This window comes from Zymoseptoria tritici, chromosome 1 (genome assembly GCF_000219625.1).
Source record: "Zymoseptoria tritici IPO323 chromosome 1, whole genome shotgun sequence".
In the NCBI taxonomy this organism is placed as follows: Eukaryota; Fungi; Ascomycota; class Dothideomycetes; order Mycosphaerellales; family Mycosphaerellaceae; genus Zymoseptoria; species Zymoseptoria tritici.
In genome coordinates this window covers 2,011,176-2,028,943 of record NC_018218.1, presented here as the reverse complement: position 1 = coordinate 2,028,943, position 17,768 = coordinate 2,011,176, and the positions used below count along the sequence as shown (strand labels likewise).

At 54.4% G+C, this 17,768-nt stretch overlaps 5 protein-coding genes across 5 annotated transcripts; 4 read left to right on the top strand and 1 right to left on the bottom strand.

Annotated features, from left to right (window-relative positions):
- Positions 1 to 70: 70 nt before the first annotated feature.
- MYCGRDRAFT_52616 (uncharacterized protein) lies at positions 71 to 4,202 on the top strand (the record flags this gene model as incomplete). Its single annotated transcript, XM_003857462.1, has 3 exons — positions 71 to 258; positions 433 to 563; positions 637 to 4,202. Coding segments are annotated over 3 exons (3,885 nt in total), but the record flags the coding sequence as incomplete, so codon positions are not given.
- Positions 4,203 to 4,363: 161 nt separating this feature from the next.
- MYCGRDRAFT_65666 (uncharacterized protein) lies at positions 4,364 to 5,410 on the bottom strand (the record flags this gene model as incomplete). Its single annotated transcript, XM_003856093.1, has 1 exon — positions 4,364 to 5,410. One exon carries the CDS (start codon positions 5,408 to 5,410, stop codon positions 4,460 to 4,462), a length of 951 nt encoding a protein of 316 aa, XP_003856141.1.
- A 674-nt stretch (positions 5,411 to 6,084) lies between these two features.
- On the top strand, positions 6,085 to 8,089 carry MYCGRDRAFT_32960 (uncharacterized protein; the record flags this gene model as incomplete). The annotated part of the gene is made up of 6 exons (XM_003857463.1): positions 6,085 to 6,361; positions 6,423 to 6,637; positions 6,825 to 7,024; positions 7,138 to 7,195; positions 7,244 to 7,686; positions 7,735 to 8,089. 6 exons carry the CDS (start codon positions 6,085 to 6,087, stop codon positions 8,087 to 8,089), a joined length of 1,548 nt encoding a protein of 515 aa, XP_003857511.1.
- A 1,158-nt stretch (positions 8,090 to 9,247) lies between these two features.
- MYCGRDRAFT_89139 (uncharacterized protein) lies at positions 9,248 to 10,774 on the top strand (the record flags this gene model as incomplete). Its single annotated transcript, XM_003857464.1, has 5 exons — positions 9,248 to 9,341; positions 9,391 to 9,687; positions 9,742 to 9,912; positions 9,965 to 10,231; positions 10,287 to 10,774. 5 exons carry the CDS (start codon positions 9,248 to 9,250, stop codon positions 10,772 to 10,774), a joined length of 1,317 nt encoding a protein of 438 aa, XP_003857512.1.
- Positions 10,775 to 12,086: 1,312 nt separating this feature from the next.
- On the top strand, positions 12,087 to 17,535 carry MgPLD1 (phospholipase D; the record flags this gene model as incomplete). The annotated part of the gene is made up of 2 exons (XM_003857465.1): positions 12,087 to 17,401; positions 17,460 to 17,535. The coding sequence occupies 2 exons, from the start codon at positions 12,087 to 12,089 to the stop codon at positions 17,533 to 17,535; spliced, it is 5,391 nt and encodes a 1,796-aa protein (XP_003857513.1).
- Between the last annotated feature and the right edge of the window lie 233 nt (positions 17,536 to 17,768).

Here is a 17,768-nt window from a genome sequence, read left to right as displayed (position 1 = left end):
GGACTTCCCAGCGGCGGGGCCAAACACTCGAGAACTCTAGTGAGCGCCAGCGCTGATCAACCCAAATATTATGGACATCAACGCTCTGCTGTCGCCGGACGATGGCTCTTCTTCTTCTGCCAAGGGCGAGGGAGCTCCGTCGTCGTCCGTGTCGCCGCAGAAGAGTCGAAGCAGCCGCGTGCGACGACCCAGCGGTGGCAAGCGGACTGCCAGCGGATTATCCCACGAGGTCTCTCGCTCGCCGGATCGCAGACCACTGTCGACGACTCCACAGCAGCAGCAGCAGCAGCAACAAGCACTGCACCAACACCACCAACAAGGCCAACCGCATCCACATCGTCCCTCGTATCCTCAACCGCCGCCGCCGCCGGCTGGTCATCCTCCACACCGCCCTGCCAACGTTGCGGACTTCCGGCCGCCACCTCCGACCAGCAATCCCGCCGCGGACCCAGCTCCGCGACATCAAACTAACAGCACCACCTCACAGCAGAACTACCTCGACCCGTCACGACCACTGATCGCACATCGTCCATCATCCACTCCGTCGATGGAAACACTGGCCGGTAAGTGCACATCTGCTTCCTTGAAATGGTCAGTTGATGAAGATGAAAATTCTGATGACTTTGGATTATCTAGATCTGGCTTCCATTCAACAACGACAGCAAACGACGCGGACGTATTCTGCCAACAGCGTCAGCACCCTCCGTGGCTTGGACGCGCCATCACAACAGCGCCCGCCGTTGCACTCGCACACCAGCGGCACGCCTCCTATATCCCGCGGTATATCTCGTCAATCTCTGGCCGACCTCACCATGGCGGAGGCTCCATCGCAAACGCCGCCGCCGCGCGACTTCAAGTCAAGTGACCTCTCCGAAGATGAATCAAGAACCGTTAGCGATCTGTTGAACTACCTCGCCGAGAACTCATACGCCTACGAACAGCACGTTCAGCTCATTAACCTGCTGCACAAAGGATTTCTTTCGCACGCACATCCTTTTGCCGCCTCTCCAGACACTGCTACACCTAGCGCACCCTCTAGCTATGCACTCCTCAATGAGATGCGTCAGGCTCGCGAGGCGATGGACACTCGGTTCGCCGTCGGCGAAGCCATCTGGGCCGACTGGCTAGCAGATGAAGCTCTCTTAGCCAACACCAGTGATGAACGAATTGCGATGACGGAATTATGCCAGAAAGCCGTTCAAGACGAGCCTGCATCGGTCATACTGTGGATGATGTTTGTGGATTGGGTGACGAGCAATTATGCCGCATGCCACGATCTCGAGGGCGCTGAGAATTCCACTTGGACCTCCGATGACAAGGAGATGTGTCGAGAACTTTTCACCTGGGAGATGGTTGTCGGAATTCTGGAGCAAGCCATTGCTGCTACCAAATGGCGCATCGACAAGAGCCACCTTCTCTGGAACCGATACGCTCAGATGGTGCAGGATCAATTCCCATCGAACCCTACAGAGGCCGATGTCAAGAGCTTGCACAGCCTCTTCCTAGATCGTTTGCAAGTGCCACACGCGGCATGGGACGAGACGCGGCAGACCTACTGGCCGATAGTGTCGCGTTTCGAGGGTGATGCGTACGAGGCTGTCTTCGAGCAAGTCAATAAAATGGCTCAACCCGCACAGAAAGCCATGAAAGTCCGCGAGCAACACGAATTCAAGCTGGAGCGCGCGGTACAGTCCGGAGAGCCCTTACAAGTTCATCGAGAATTGGAGAAATATCTCAAGTCGGAGAGATTCCAACACAACAAACCTGGTCTGTTCGATTACGACCTGCGTTGTGGACTTTACGAGCGAGCTTTGCTGTACGAGCCGACAAATACGGAATGGTGGCTGGACTATGTCGACTTTGTTGTCACCTCGCCTGCAGCTGCAACACAATCTTTGCTTCCCTTGATTGAGCGAGCGACACGACACTGTCCGTGGTCAGGCGAACTCTGGGCGAGGCGCATCTTGCAAGCAGACTCGGAGCGAAAGTCGAGGGACGAAATCGAATCGACGAAGCACAGAGCGACTAATGCGGGACTGCTCGACATTGGAGGCATGGAAGAGCTGGTGAGAATGCTGCAAGAGTGGTGCAGCTACCTCCGCCGCCACGCTTTCCGTGCCGGCAATGCCGAAGATGACATCGACACAGCTGAGGTGGGCATCACAATGGCGCTCGAAGACGTGCAGCAAGCTGGCGTCAAGATTTATGGCAAAGACTTCAAGGGTGATCCTCTCTGGAGACTGGAACAGATTCAGCTCAAGTTCTACACTCAGGGGCGTCGATTCGACGAGGCAAGAAGCTTGTTCCAAAAGCTCGCGAAGACTGTTGGTCACTCGTACGAATTCTGGAAGCACTACTACAACTGGGAATTGACCATGTGGGGATTCAATCGCTTCCGCGATCCTCAAAGGTTTGAAACAGACGACAACGGTCCGAATGACGCTACAGCTGTGGTGCAGGAAGCTCTTCGTCAGCGCAACGTGGAAAGCCCGGAGAGGATCCTCCAATTGTATCTCGACCATTTCCGCTTACATGAGTCGGGCTCCCGACTTCACGCCGCTCTAGTGGAAGGAAGAGAGTATGCAAACCGACTCGCTGCGACTAAGGCCAAGCAGGCAGAGGAGGCTGCGAGGGTCGCCGCGCAGCAGCAGCAGTACTACGCAGAGACGATGGAGGCCACTGCGGAAGTGTCCGCACCTGGCGGAGAGAAGAGGAAGCGTGACGACGACACGTTGACCAACGGCGACAGCCACAAGAAGTCCAAGACTGATGCTGCAGCGACGAGAGTCAGCGAAGAGCCAACCACTCACGTCAAGCGTGACCGTGAGCACAATACCATCACGGTGAAGAACTTACCACTCGATGTTCAGGAAGCCGAGATCAAGAAGTTCTTCAAGGATTGCGGCAATACACCATCAGTCAATATCCTCCGGGACGAGGAGAACAACGCTTCATCTGCTACAGTCGAGTTCGAGACTCATGAGGATGTGCTTGCAGCCAAGACCCGAGACGGAAAGGCCTTCGAAGGACGTGAAATCAACATCTCAAGTGGTGTCCAGAACACTCTCTACGTGACAAATTATCCCGCCGAGTGGGAGGAGAGCAACATTCGCGACTTGCTCAAGAGCTACGGCGAGATCATCTCCATACGACTGCCTTCGCTCAAGTACAACAACCGCAGGCGATTCTGCTATGTCCAATTCCTCCACCCAGACATGGCAAAAGCGGCTGAGGCTGCCATGGACGGTACGAAACTCGACGCAGCCCATACGATCCTCGCGAAGATCTCCAACCCGGACCGCAAGAAGGCTCGCAGCGGTGCACTGGAAGAAGGCCGAGAACTTTTCGTCAAGAATTTGGATAGAGACGCACCAGAAGATGACCTCAAGAAGTTGTTTGAACCGTACGGCAAGCTGGAAAAGTTCAACTTGCTCCGTCTGATGAACAACAAGCTCACGGGATCTGGATTCTTCACCTACTCCTCCGCCGCGGAAGCCAATGCCGCTATTGAGGCCCTGCACAACAAACCTTTCCACGGTCGCATCTTGAACGTCGCCCTTGCCACGCCAAAAGGCGGTGCTGCTCCAATCGACCGCGCCAAAGCCGAGGATGTGATCATCAAGCGCACTGGTGGTACCTCAGCTACGCCTGAGCCGAACGGTGCTCGTCGCGACTCTGATGTATCGATGCACTCCGCGCCGCCTGCCGAGAATCACTCTGCCGCAGAGATTCGTGCGAGGAAGGTCGCCATCTTCAATCTGCCCGACACCGTCAACGATGCACGGATCACATCAGCGATGGAGAAATTTGGGCCAATTTCCAAGATCCAGCTCAGACGCGAGAAGGATGGAGCCATTGTCGAGTTTGTGGATTCCAACCATGCTTTCCATGTCCGTCAGGGTGTCGATCTGCATAGTCTGGGCGAGGGCGTCACAAGTGGAGATGTGGGCGATTTGCTCGCTATCAAGAAGCCGAAGAAGGCAGCCGCGGCGCCAGGCGGTGCGGGAGGAGCGACCAGTCTTGCTTTCGTGCCGCCTGCTGCTGCACGTGCTGCTGCCGGTAGAGGTGGCAGGAGAGGCGGACTGGGATTCAAGAGAGGTGGCGCGGGTGGATTTGGAGGCGCCGCTGCTGGGCCAAAGAGCGACAGCGTGGCAGCCGAGGGATCGACGACTGGTGGAAAGAAGAGCAATGCTGATTTCAGAAGCATGCTTGAGGCGAGCAAGAAGCCTGACGAGGCCGCGAACAAAGAGGCTTCCACGGAAGAGGAGTAAACTCTGCGTCGGAGAACGAATGAAGAGAGCTGGAGATTTTGCATGCTCCAAGGAGCCTGGCCAGAGGCCATCGAGACTGTATTCTACGTGTAGAACCAAAGCTGTACTAGTGTAAGAGCTGCGACATCACTGTTGTCACAAATCCGAGGCTCTCGTCTCGTGCTGTCTAGTCGCGACTGGTTCCACCCTCACGCCTTCACTGCAGAGTTCAACGCCGTAAACCCTTCCTCCGGAGGCTGTAACCAATTTCTCTCATCATACTGTGCTCCCCCCTCGATCATATGGAACGTATAAATCATCCTCCCTTTCAGACTCGTATTCCGCTCACTCTTATGCAGCAAATTGCCATGTATCAACACCAACGTCCCCGCCTTGACCTCTCCAAGTGTATACTCCTCTTCCTTTCCTGCCTCCAATGGTTCCTCCCGCTCCGCTCCCTTCGGCCACGCTCCGCCTCCTTCATTCGCCACAAACTCCGTTCCACTCCCGTCTTTCTTCCTCACGAATCTCTCCCGCACCGGAGCACGTTCATGACTCCCCGCCGCGAAGCTCAAACATCCATTTTCCACTGTACAATCCTCCAACGCGTACCAGAAGCCCACCGCCGAGGGAGGATCTGTGTACAGAAACACCGAATCCTGGTGTGGAGGCACGCGACCGCCGATTTCGGGTTGCTTGCAGATGACCATGCTTTGAAGCACGCGCGGATCTCGAAACCCCAAGTCGTGCGCGATGGCGGCGTTTTGTGCAGTGATTGAGATGCTCTTGAAGGCTGGATTGAGTTGGTGGAGGTAGTGCCCGATCTTGTTGATGGCCTTTTCTTTCGGGCGAGTCAATTCTCCCGAGGGAGAGAAGGCGTCTTCCTCGAAGAAGAAGCGGACTTTGTCGCCGGATGTGAGGAAGTAGTCGTCGCCGACGTGGGAGGTGGATTCGCCGGTGGAGAAGCGAGTCAAGGGGTGGGAGGAAATGTCAAAGTCGGTGAGGAGGCGGTTGGTTTCGGCGAGGAGAGTGCTGACTTCGGAGGGGGAGAGGGCGTTGGGGAGGAGGAGGTAGCCGTCTTTGTTCCAGGATTCGAGTTGGTCTGGGGTGAGGCCTTGAGAGATGTTGCTGGGAGGAGGTGAGGTGCGTGAGGGAGCCATGCTGGGAGTATGGTGCGGAGGTCAATGGAGATGTCGTAGCGATTGTGTTCGAGATGTCTGGATGAAGTGGTCGTGGTGGGGCGTGCACGTGGGGCGCCTTCCCACGTTCACCCACGCGATCTAGCGGCTTCCTATCCTGGCTCTTGGGTGAGATCGTAAAATCGACAGCACGTTTGGACTCCTTTAACACAACTCCGATGTCATCGAAAGAAGGTTGTCCCGCCGAGGTGATCGCGGAGCTTTGCTAGAGATGGGGCAATTGGAGGACCATGGCCTCCAAGGCCGCATCGAACGTCAAACAGTCTGGCATCGCTGAAAACGACACAGTTGTTGATTTCAAACCAGGCGAGAAATGGCTTGCAAAATGGACGAAGGCCGGATATCGCAATCGCGCCGAGTACTTGTGTTCAGTAATCTGGACAGCTCCTCCACCAGCGTGATGCTCGAGGGCTGATCACTGATCAAGAATTCGCCGGTCCCTCTCAGCCGTTTCTCCCACCCGCCAGGCCGAGGATCGCCAAAAAGGCGTCTTTACCACGAACACTATTCCAAAGCTGCTGCTCACAATGCATCAGGGTACAAGTAAGTCCTTCGTGGACTTTTGTGTCCATTTCGAAGCTTCGTTCAACTCCTCTCTGTGACCATCTCAACGAATCGGCCCAAGGACCCCAGCAATGGCAGACACATGCGACCAACCATCGGATGCCGATGCCGAGAAGCACCACAAAAGCGAACTCGAGGCTGAGGCCATACAGGAAGCCATCGAGGTTGGCAGCAGCCATGACGGAGATCCCGAAAACGATGACAGTTACGACGTCGAGAAAGCCTCAACAACGCACAGCAAGACTAAACATGATCCGGCAACGCCAGTAGTAACAGCACAAGACTGGACCAGACCGGACGACCCAGGGAATCCTCACAACTGGAGTCGATGGAAGAAAGCACGCCACTGTGAGTATAAGCAGGACGAGATGGAAAGATGTCTCGGAGTTTTACTAATCTTCACCGTCAGTCTGGCCAGTCGCCTTCTTAGGCTTTGCGTGCACAACTGGGAGCTCGATCATCTCGCCGGCGAATCAAGACCTACAGCAAGATTTTGACATATCCCGTACAGCTGCCATTGTTCCGCTCAGCGTATTTGTTATTGGTCTGGGATTAGGACCGATGATCGCGGCTCCTCTGAGCGAAGTTTATGGACGCTCACTGGTATATAAGATCATAGCGCCAGTGAGTCTAGAGTTTCCTTTCTTCTCAGTCCGGTTGCACACTTCAGCCCACTGAGGATCAAGTCGTGCAGTGCAAATTGAGCGGGACCACCGAGCTCGCGCGAGGTTCTCTCTCGTGAGAGGCCAGGTCTTGCTTTGACCTGACCTGTGTACAAGGCTCGCTAATACATTTGCCGCTCGCTTTATAGGTCTATGTCCTGTTCCTGATGGGCTCTGGTCTCTCGCAATCATTCGCCAGTCTGATTGTGTGCCGACTCTTTGCCGGACTATCCTCTGGTCCAGTACTTGCTATTGGAAGTGGAACCAATGCCGACCTTTTCGTTCCAAAGGATCGAGCTTTCACGACTGCCATGTTCATCATGATGCCATTCCTTGGACCGGCCTTTGGGTGAGTAGTGCAAGACCGGGACAACGATGCGGGCATATAGAGAAGATCCGCAGCAGGCACTTCTTTCTACCTCGCCACTCTTGGCATAGACAGGGCTAATACCTCTTCATTAGCCCTGTAATCGGCGGTTTCGCGGCGTACTATCGGGGCTGGCGGTGGACAATGTGGAGCGTGATCATCATCGCTGGAGTCGCATTTCTAGGCGTACTCCAGATGGAGGAGACCTACAAGAAGATCATCCTACAGAAACGCGCGAAGAAGCTTGGTCTCCCGCCTCCGCCTGGTCCGAAGATCTTGAGCGTGGAATATTTCAAGACGCTGGTCACGGTCACGCTCGTTCGCCCGGTCACCATGCTGGTCTCAGAGCCCATTGTGCTGCTGTTTGGCATGTACACGGCGTTCCAGTTTAGCATCTTGTTCGGATACTTCGCAGCCTACCCGTATACGTTCACAACGGTCTACGGCTTCAACACATGGCAATACGGACTGACTTTCCTCGGTATCGGCGTGGGAGTCTTCTGCGCCGTGGCCACTTGCATTCTTTGCGACAGGTTCGTGTACCAGAAGAAACACTACATGGCCGTGAAAGAGGGCAGAGCTATAGTGGATCCTGAACACCGTCTTTATGCGGCGATGATAGGCGCGTTTTGCACGCCCATAGGGTCAGTACATCGCGTCTTGTATCGAAACAATCAACTGATATTTCGCAGCCTTTTCTGGTTTGCCTGGACCGCGAGGAGCGACATTCACTGGATCTCTCCCGTTCTTGCAGGCATTCCCTTCGCGCTGGGAAACCTCTCACTGTTCATCTCAGCGGCGCTGTACACGATCGACGTTTACGGTCCATTGAACGGTGCCTCAGCCATGGCGGCGAATGGGCTGCTACGATACGTGCTCGGCGGCTGTTTCCCGCTGTTCACTTTCCAGATGTACCAAAATCTGACCATAAAATGGGCGACGTCGATGCTGGGGTTCATATGTGTGGCTATGATGCCCATACCTTTCATCTTCTTCAAGTATGGACCGGTGATTCGGACGAGGAGTCGCTATGCGCCGGTGTCCTGAGCGCAATGGACATGAAGACATATACCGAGCCATATACCAGCGGTAACAACGGCCAAACACTGACTGACATGTGCACCTTGTGAAACGATCGTGACGTCAGCTCAGCAGGCAGGGCACTCTTCATGGTATTCGCTGAACGACTCGCGAGTGTTCTCGAAGGCTCCTATCTGGACTCCACAGCAATTCACGACGGCTGTTCGCATGCTGCCGTGGGAGAACGAGGTACGTCTAGCTCTAAATTCGGGGACCCCAGACGAATTCGGGCAGAGACGCCTTCAGGATATAAAAAGGCACACAGACTACCCTGATCGCCGCTATGCCTGACATTATGGCATGCATGATACTTGCACGAGGCGATAATCTGACATGCATAAGCGACGATCTGCGCTTAGCGTTACGAAACGATCAGTGAATGTCACAAGAACTTACCTTAGTCAACTTACATCAGGCTTCTTCCTGGACTAATCGGACGGCCCCCAGCCTTACCCTGGAAGCTCTGGAAACCGATGGTCTGCCGTTCGAATCTGTTGTTTCGAATCTCACATAATCTGCCACAACTCTAATCTTGTCCCGCACGAAATGACTCGAATGGCCCGTGGACCTCAGCGCCCAGTGTCCAGGTCACAGCCCAATCCCAGCAAAACTTCCAAGATTTCCGAGATGTCATCACCACTCTATCCCCAGGGCTGCCATATTTGACCCCGCCACCACACATTCCAGCGTCCCTCGATCTCCGTCATAGGAAAACAACCACATAAGGCCTCGCCGATCGTGGTACCCCTCCCCGGTAATCTGCGTACTTGCCGGCGACTCCCTGCATAATGAGTTCCACGGACGTTTTGTCGTCCCAAGCTGTTGTCGAACGCTCGCCCAAAGCGGCGTGATGTGCACTTCCTCCCGAGTCCATTCAGCTCCCCGTCGAGGCAAACCTGGTCTTGAACGCGAGCAGCTCTGCTACAAGACAGACCTGGTGTCCGCCCCCGCGCGTTCATCGTTAGCATCTTCTTTCTTGCGTGTTGTCTTTATGACTTCTTTCTGTCATTTTTGGTAGCGGCGATCAGAGAATCAGCGTCTGGATTCCTGGGATGGTGGTCTGCACAGTCGAACGGGCGGCTTCATATCGATAATACCGGAGCCATGGCCCAACGAACGGCCAACATGGACAGTGTGCTGAGGAACCAGACGACAGAGGTGGAGTCATCACCAATAATGCGTGCAATGCCCCAGGAGCAATTGGCCGTGATCGTCGTTGGTGAGATACCCTTTGCGTGAAGCCAAATTCACATTTTGACAGTTTACAGGCGCAATCTTTACACTGATCGGGCTGTTTGCAAACCTCTGCCGCACAATCACACTCCTTCAACGGCGGCGAGGGCCATGGTGGGACGACTTTGCGGCTTTTGCTGCCTTCACATTCTTTATCGGCTTTGCGGCCGCAGCGTTCGTTGCCGTTCGGTGGGGAGTTGGTCTCCCGACATCGGATATTCCTACCGGTTGGGCATCGAGGGCGATTCAAGCTGGCTACGCCATGGAAATGCTATACTTCTTCAGCATTTTCTGCGTCAAGATGTCGGTCTTATTGCTGTATCTTCGGCTTGGTGAGTACAATTTCTCTTCAACCGCGGGCGAGCAATGCTGATCCTCCCTTGCAGCGAGAAAGCTTCGAGATATCATCTATCAGCTTTGCATTGGACTTTCAATACTTCTCGCGATATTTTTCTTCACAACTATTATTGTGGCAGCAGCGCAGTGCGTGCCGACGCACAAGTACTGGAGTCCTGATGCCGAAGGACATTGCATTGATGTCACGGCATTCTTCTATGGTGGGTGAACAGCACATGGCCTGTGCAGACGACAAAGTGCTGACAATCTCAGCGACCAACATCTTCACAATCGTTACTGATCTTGCTATGCTCGCTCTGTCCATACCTCTCATACTGAAGGCGAAGCGGCAGCGATCGCAGAACGTGGGCATCATTGTTGCTATCTTGACCGGCGCACTTTCTGTCACTGCCAGTTGTGCTCGACTGCACTCTATTGTAATATACGATTTCTCGAGGGAACCGCTCAGGGACGCCGCACCGATCTATATCTGGTCATTCATCGAGATCAGTGCTGGAATGTGCTGTGCATCCATGGCTGGTGAGTTTGCATACGCACCGAGAATCACATACTGGCGACTGACCATCATCTGCAGTGATCGTACCGCTCTTCACGGCGTACAGCGTCAGGATCTCCGCCATCATCTCCCCTATTGGACCTTCAAACCAGATGGTCAGCTTTGCTAACTACGCCGAAGCATGGCCGTATGGACGTAATGGACCCATGGGAAAATATGTACCCGCAGCAATACAGGGCCAGTCACGACGGACAACACAGGATTTAACAGACCTGAGCCCTCCGCACACCATCAATGGCAGGCCGATTCGAATCAGCAAACCGCTTCCGGAGCTTCCCAAGGCATGCTTTCATGAAGAGGGTCTGACTGCACTGCCGCAGAGTCCAGCCAAGGCGTACCATCGCGATGGGACCCTCACAGCGCTGCCGCAGAGGTCGAACCAGCCTATGCTTCACGCAATCGCAATGCACAACGCTGGCAAGATGGACCCGGCGGCGCCAGTGTATGGGTCCAGAGTGCGGGAGCGGGAGGTTCAAGAGTGGGAGAATACAGGATTGTTTTATTGAGTTCGGCAGAAAAAGGAGGACGGGTTGTAACAGTACCTCATCCTTTGCGAGTCTTTGGCATTTTGTCGCGCATCTTGAGCGGGTGTTTTGGGACGGTCCTGGTTACCTGTGTACGATATGAGGAGTGCCACTTGCGAGGCAGGTGGCTTCGATGTACGCATATCACAGACGATGTATGAATAGCACAGACGATCGAGGCAATTGGAGCGAAAAGCAATTGAAAGTATTTGATGAGATATTCAATGGCCCCCAACTGATTCACCGCCATCCAGATGGTGTACTAAACATAAGTTTCCCTCACTACGACATCTTTACTATTTCGACATATATAAAGTGCTCGCTGTCGAGTTTTGTATGTCTACGTAGCCTTTAAGGTTGCTAAATATGTTCGTATATATGTAGATAATAATCTATCCTAGGGATAGGCGATATAAGACACTCCTCGTCGGTCGCCGTCGTCGTTGGGAGTGCAGTATATTAAGGCACTCCGGCGTAGACTTTATACTAGGCTAGAATTCCGGCGGACGATAACATAGTACCGAGTCGAAATTCCTATATACATTTTGTAATAGCCCGGCGGCGGCAACATACCGGCGGCGGCAACATACCGGCGGCGGCAACATACCGGCGGCGGCAACATACCGGCGGCGGCAACATACCGGCGGCGGCAACATACCGGCGGCGGCAACATACCGGCGGCGGCAACATACCGGCGGCAGCAACATACCGGCGGCGACAACAGAAAACTAGCGGTATTATATAGGTAGCCTACCTAAGAGCACGTAAGAGTAGTTATGCGTATCGGCGAGGCTTATATAGACAAATCCGAGAGAGCCTTTCTCTATACCGGGAATTGCGAAATTACAAATTCGCCGTAGTAAGGGAAACTCACGTATAGTACGCCATCTCTAAGCGGTTCTGGTGATTTAAAGTTTAGCGCGTCTCCGACTTTATGCGGACTCCATCAGCGCGCAGGTCCCTTATAATCCGTCTTCCATCAATTAACCTGGTCAGGAATACCGCTGTACCGACTTTGCTGCACGCCGTGCTCCTGGACGATCCCCTGGCTTGATTCTGCATATTCAATCAAGCTTGACGACCGAACATGTCTCAACATGGCGTCTGCTGAAAGACCGACACGACGTTGCTGTGCTGAGCGGAGAGGGAACGGATCGCGGCTACTGCGTGTGCCAGCGAGGAGCACGCGATGGCAACGGCGATGATGAGTCGGGACGATGGTGATATATCGCCGACTGCACGAGAGGAACAACCACGGCATGCCGGACCGCAGACCGCGGACTCAGACAACGCGATGAATGGACATACCACATCTCCCCTCGTGTCGTCACCTTTGCGCGCCCAACGACGGCCCAGCACGATCGATCACGACGAGCGTTCGACCGCACAAGAGCAAGGTCTTTGGAACAAAAGTTTACTTCCAGCTCTACAACTCGCGCCTCCGTCGGCTGGTGGCTTTCCTTTTCAGGCCAACACCGGAACGTCCGGCATCGCTGCAACCACTGACGACCTAGCGTCTCCCGACCGCGTCGCTAGAGAAAGGACGGACACGGGTACACCCTCTCACAGGCGGAGTGTGCAGTTTGCTCGAGGGACGCAGGAGGAGGCTACAAGCACGAAACTTGGCAAAGACATACCGTGGGAGGATACCGATGAGGAAGGCGGCGAACACCCTACAAGGGACAGATTGAACTCCGCTTCCTTCTTTACAAAGCTTAGAGGGTTAGCGAATCCCAGCGGTTCCAATCACGGACGGGCTGGAAGCAGTGCGACCGGTCCAGCTACTCCTAATGCCGCCCGATCGCCACAATCCGAACGCAGTGAACCCTCATACCCAATGCCACACGAGGCAGTAGAGTCAGCGACAGATGCAGATGAAGAAGATTCGGATCATGGTAATGTTAATGGTAATGATGTCCGTTCAAGGAAGCGCAGGAATCGCAAGAGACCTGTGATGCCATTTTCGGAGTCCTCGCCCGCTACACCTCGGACGTCGCGATTCGCCTCATTTGTGCGCGAGCACATTCGCGACAGTTCTGTGGCCGGACAGAGTAGTCAGACCCCTGGACCCTCGCGTCGAGGGACACTCTCCGAGCTGTCGGACAGCGGTGATGACAGAGCTGGTGTATCCGAGGACGAAGGCAGAGACCGTCTGAAGTCGGCATGGCGGAGAGGAATCGAAGGTGCTCGTGGACTGAGCTATGCGAATCGAAAGAACACAGACGGGAGTGAAGTTGCAGAAAGGCGGCCTGGGAATCTACGCCGTATCACTGGAATGGGCTTCAGCGGGCACGATGGGACTACTGGCTCTCCGTTTCGCCAGCGTGCGGACAGGCATAATAGTTCGAGCGCACAGAAGTGGCGTCAGGTCAAGGCTGGCTTACGCATGCTTGGGCAGAGGAAGAAGGACGAGCGTGCCAAAGTCGATCATCAGAAGTCCGCCCAGCTGATGGCCGAGCTTCTAGCTGGAGCTCCTGCCGCGTTGATCTTTGCAAGCGTCTTCCAGCGGGATGAGCACGATCACCGAAAAGTTCCTGTCCTCCTGGAACAGCTGAAGATCAGCATCCCTCATGTGCAAAATCGGCAAGACAAGAAAGGTGATCGAGATTTCGTCTTCCAGGTAGATCTGGAGTACGGCAGCGGTCCCGCGCGGATGCAATGGACTATCCATCGCTCGGTGAATGATTTCGTCAATCTGCACGTCAAGTACAAGGCGCAGGGAGCCACCGACAAGGTCCGCCATTTGCGTGGTGAAGACAAGTCAAAGGCAAAGATACCGCGTTTCCCCAAAAGTGTCATTCCGTACGCTCGCGGCATGCGTGGGCTGTTCGAAAAGATGCAGGATGAGGAAGACGAGCAGGAATTACCGGAAGTTCCGAACCTTGAGGGTGACGCTGATGCAGGAACCCCATCACGGCCAAGAGGTCACCGACGGATGACATCTTTCTTCCCTCCACCACGGCGACAAAGCACGAGCGAGATTGGCAATACATCAGCAGATCCGGATGCTTTGACACAACGTCAGAAAGAGATCTACGCGACTCGATCAAGACAGAAGTTAGAGACTTATCTACAGCAGATGATACGGTGGCTCATCTTCCGTCCGGACAGCACGCGGTTGTGCAAGTTTCTCGAGCTCTCAGCCATGTCAATCCGGCTTTCTGCAGAGGGCGGCTATCAAGGCAAGCAGGGTCTGCTGCAGCTTGCTTCTCGACGGCACCGAGAGATGCGTCGAAAGACGTTGCAGACGATGGGTCCGCACGCATTCAAGGAGAGGCACAAGCGACGCTGGTTCCTGGTCAGGCACAGCTACATTGTGTGCGTCGACGGGCCGGAGTCTCTCAACGCCTACGATGTATTCCTTGTGGACTCGGACTTCGCTATTGAGAAAGCGAAGCAAAAGATCCTGGACCAGAAGACTGCTCAAGACATGGCGAAGATCGCCACTGAGAACGCTACTCCGACCAAGAAAGCGCATTTGATCGCACTCTACAACGCTGAACGTAGGATCAAGCTCTACGCTCGGAATGAGAAGCAATTCTTGCAGTTCCGGGAGTCGCTCGCCCACATGATGGAAAACACTGTCTGGTCTCGCAAGCAGCGATTCAACAGCTTCGCTCCCGTCCGGGACAATGTCTGGTGTCGGTGGCTTGTCGACGGCCGAGACCACATGTGGCAAGTGTCGAGAGCGATCGACAATGCAAAGGACTTTATTTACATCCACGACTGGTGGCTGAGTCCAGAGCTGTACATGCGTCGTCCTGCAGCAATCAGTCAGAAGTGGCGTCTCGACCGACTTCTTCAGCGCAAAGCACAAGAAGGTGTCAAGATCTTCGTCATTGTCTATCGCAACATCGAATCTGCGATCCCGATCGATTCCGAATACACCAAGTGGAGTCTGCTGGATCTGCATGAGAACATTTGCGTCCAACGATCACCGAACCAGTTCCGACAGAACCAGTTCTTCTGGGCTCATCACGAGAAGCTAGTGGTTGTGGATAACATGATGGCATTCGTTGGTGGAGTCGACTTATGTTTTGGTCGATGGGACGATCCATGTCACTCTCTGACCGACGACAAGCTGACCGGCTTCGAAGCCGATCAGAACGTGCCCAGGGATTCCGAGCATTGCCAAGTATGGCCTGGAAAGGACTATTCAAATCCGAGAGTGCAGGACTTTTACGCGCTCGACAAGCCGTACGAAGAGATGTACGATCGGACCAAGGTGCCGCGGATGCCGTGGCATGACATTGCCATGCAAATCGTTGGTCAGCCTGCTCGAGATGTCGGACGGCACTTCGTGCAAAGATGGAACTACGTCTTGCGCTCCCGAGTCCCATCAAGACCCACGCCCGTCCTCATGCCGCCTCCGGAATTCGAGCAGGAAGAGCTCGACAGACTTGGGATGTCCGGAACTTGCCAAGTACAGATTCTCCGCTCATGCGCACCATGGTCGATTGGAACTCCGAACAAGGTCGAGCACAGTATCATGACAGCGTACTGTGCCATGATCAAGGGCTCGGATCACTTCGTCTACATTGAGAACCAGTTCTACATCTCAAGCTGCACGGTGGAAGGCACAGTCATGCACAACAAGATCGGTGACGCGATTGTAGAGAGAGCTATCGAGGCTCACGAGAAGGGACAGAAGTGGCAAGCGTGCCTTGTCATCCCGCTGATGCCCGGCTTTCAGAACAGTGTCGATGCTCAGGATGGGACCAGTGTCCGTCTGATTATGACCTGCCAATATCGCAGCATCTGTCGCGGCGAGACCTCCATCTGGGGACGTCTAAAGGCGCATGGAATCGATCCAGAGGACTACGTTCGCTTCTACTCGCTTCGTCAATGGGGCAAAATCGGGCCTCGAAAGTGCCTGACCACTGAGCAGCTTTACATCCACGCAAAATGCATGATCGTAGACGACCGATCAGCCATTATTGGCTCAGCAAACATCAATGAGCGTTCCATGCTTGGGTCGAGAGACTCAGAGGTTGCGGCTATCGTCACTGACCGCTGCATGATTCCTAGCAAGATGGCTGGGAGTCCGTACGAGGTCGGCGAGTTCCCTCATACCTTGCGGAAGCGTCTCATGAGAGAACATCTCGGACTTGACGTAGACGCTATCTATCGTCGCGAGCAGGCTAGAGCGGAGCGAGAAGAACAGGATGCTGAGATGCAGAGAATTTACCGCGACAATAGCTTCAGGCCATCCCAGGAATACTTCGAGAGCCCGCCCTCAACTCCCGCTCCGGATCAGCTTGCCGCACTGAGCCTCGATGCGACCACCAACGGCTTGGCTGGCCGCAGGGAAGATAGCCAGCCTTGGGTCGATATGACTCGCACGACCTCATCAGATAACAGCTCTGAACCGCCAGAGCAGGCCAAGGAACCCTTTAAGAAAGGTCCGGAGCGAGATCTTGATGTTGACGGTTTCGGCACCGACAATATGAGGAAGATTGTGGAGTCGGGTGACTTTGGTGGCCGCGACTCGTACGTCGACAGCTCTGGCCGCGAAGTGTTGATGAAGAAGGACGCACCCGATATTGAGAGAATCAAGAATCTTGAGGCGCAAGAAATGGAGCGCCAACGGGATGCGAGACGCGAAAGGGCGAAAGCCATGCCAGCACGCCCTCCTTGGCCTACGGGACGCATGGACACTGTGGAGCTTGGATTGCCGACTCGCTCTCTACTGCCGGAACTGCCTGCGCTTGACGATACAGACATTGGAGGTCCGCCATTGATGGAAGCATCGTCTGATGTTACTAAGAACATCGTCAACCCGATGCTGGTCAACATGCGCTATCCGGAGGTCACCGAAGACTGCATGACGGATCCGCTTGCGAACGAGTTTTATCATGACATCTGGAATCAAGTCGCCGAGAACAACACTAAGATCTATCGTCAGGTGTTCCGATGCATGCCAGATTCGGAAGTACTCGATTTTAAGGCATACGAGAAATTCAATGAGTACAATGAAGCGTTCATGCAGTCGCAAGGTCTGGGCAACAGCAAACCAAAGCCAGCGAAGGACGCGCCTGATAAGTCCGGGCCGGTTGGAGCTTCCAGTCCAGTCGACGCCGAGTTTCCAGTAGAAAAACCAAAGCGTGTCGTCGGTGGTCTTCTTCAAAAGCTACGCTCGGGCAGCAAAGCTTCCAACGTTGCTAACGAGAAAACGCAAGACGACAATGAAAAGGCAGCACGGCCCAGCGGCTCGCCAGACTCACCGCAGTCCGGGGTCTCGAGTGGACCCACCGCAGTTCCGACGCCAGATCCGACTCCCCTTGATGAGAAAGAGGCAGCCAAACAGGATGACCCTCCATTGGATGAGAATGAGATCTCCCGCCAGCGCACCGTGCAGTACTCGGATGAGAATGAGATCTCCCGCCAGCGCACCGTGCAGTACTCGGATGAGGTTAACCTTGCCCCCGAAACGACCGCAACGCAATCCTCATCCGTCCCATTGCAGCATTCGACTTCCCAAAAGCGTCGCCGACGTGGCACGACGAAAAGCAGCAATCGTCCACTTCCGGACGATCTTCTCACGAAGGACGAGGCTGAGGAATTACTTAAGCAGATCCAAGGCACTCTCGTCGTGTGGCCTTATGATTGGTATGTTGTTCTCCTTCATAACGAGCGTACATAGAATGTACTGACTGACCCTCCGCAGGCTTGAGAAAGAAGAGCGTGGCGGTAACTGGCTGTACAACATTGATCAGCTCGCGCCGTTGGAGATTTACGACTGATCGTTGTCGCGACTTGCTGTTGGATTGTCTTGAGTGTCGCAGCTTCAACTACTTGGTTAGGTGTCGAGGCTTGCCGCGAGCATATATTGGACTCGTTTGTTTTATTCTTCATGCAAGCGCGGCGTAAATGTGGGAGAGGTACTGATAGGCAGCATAGCGTTGTTGAAGTTTTAGTCCATCATATTTGAATTGAAACCTCCGTAGGTGCTTTTAAAACATCCAAGTGATGCCCG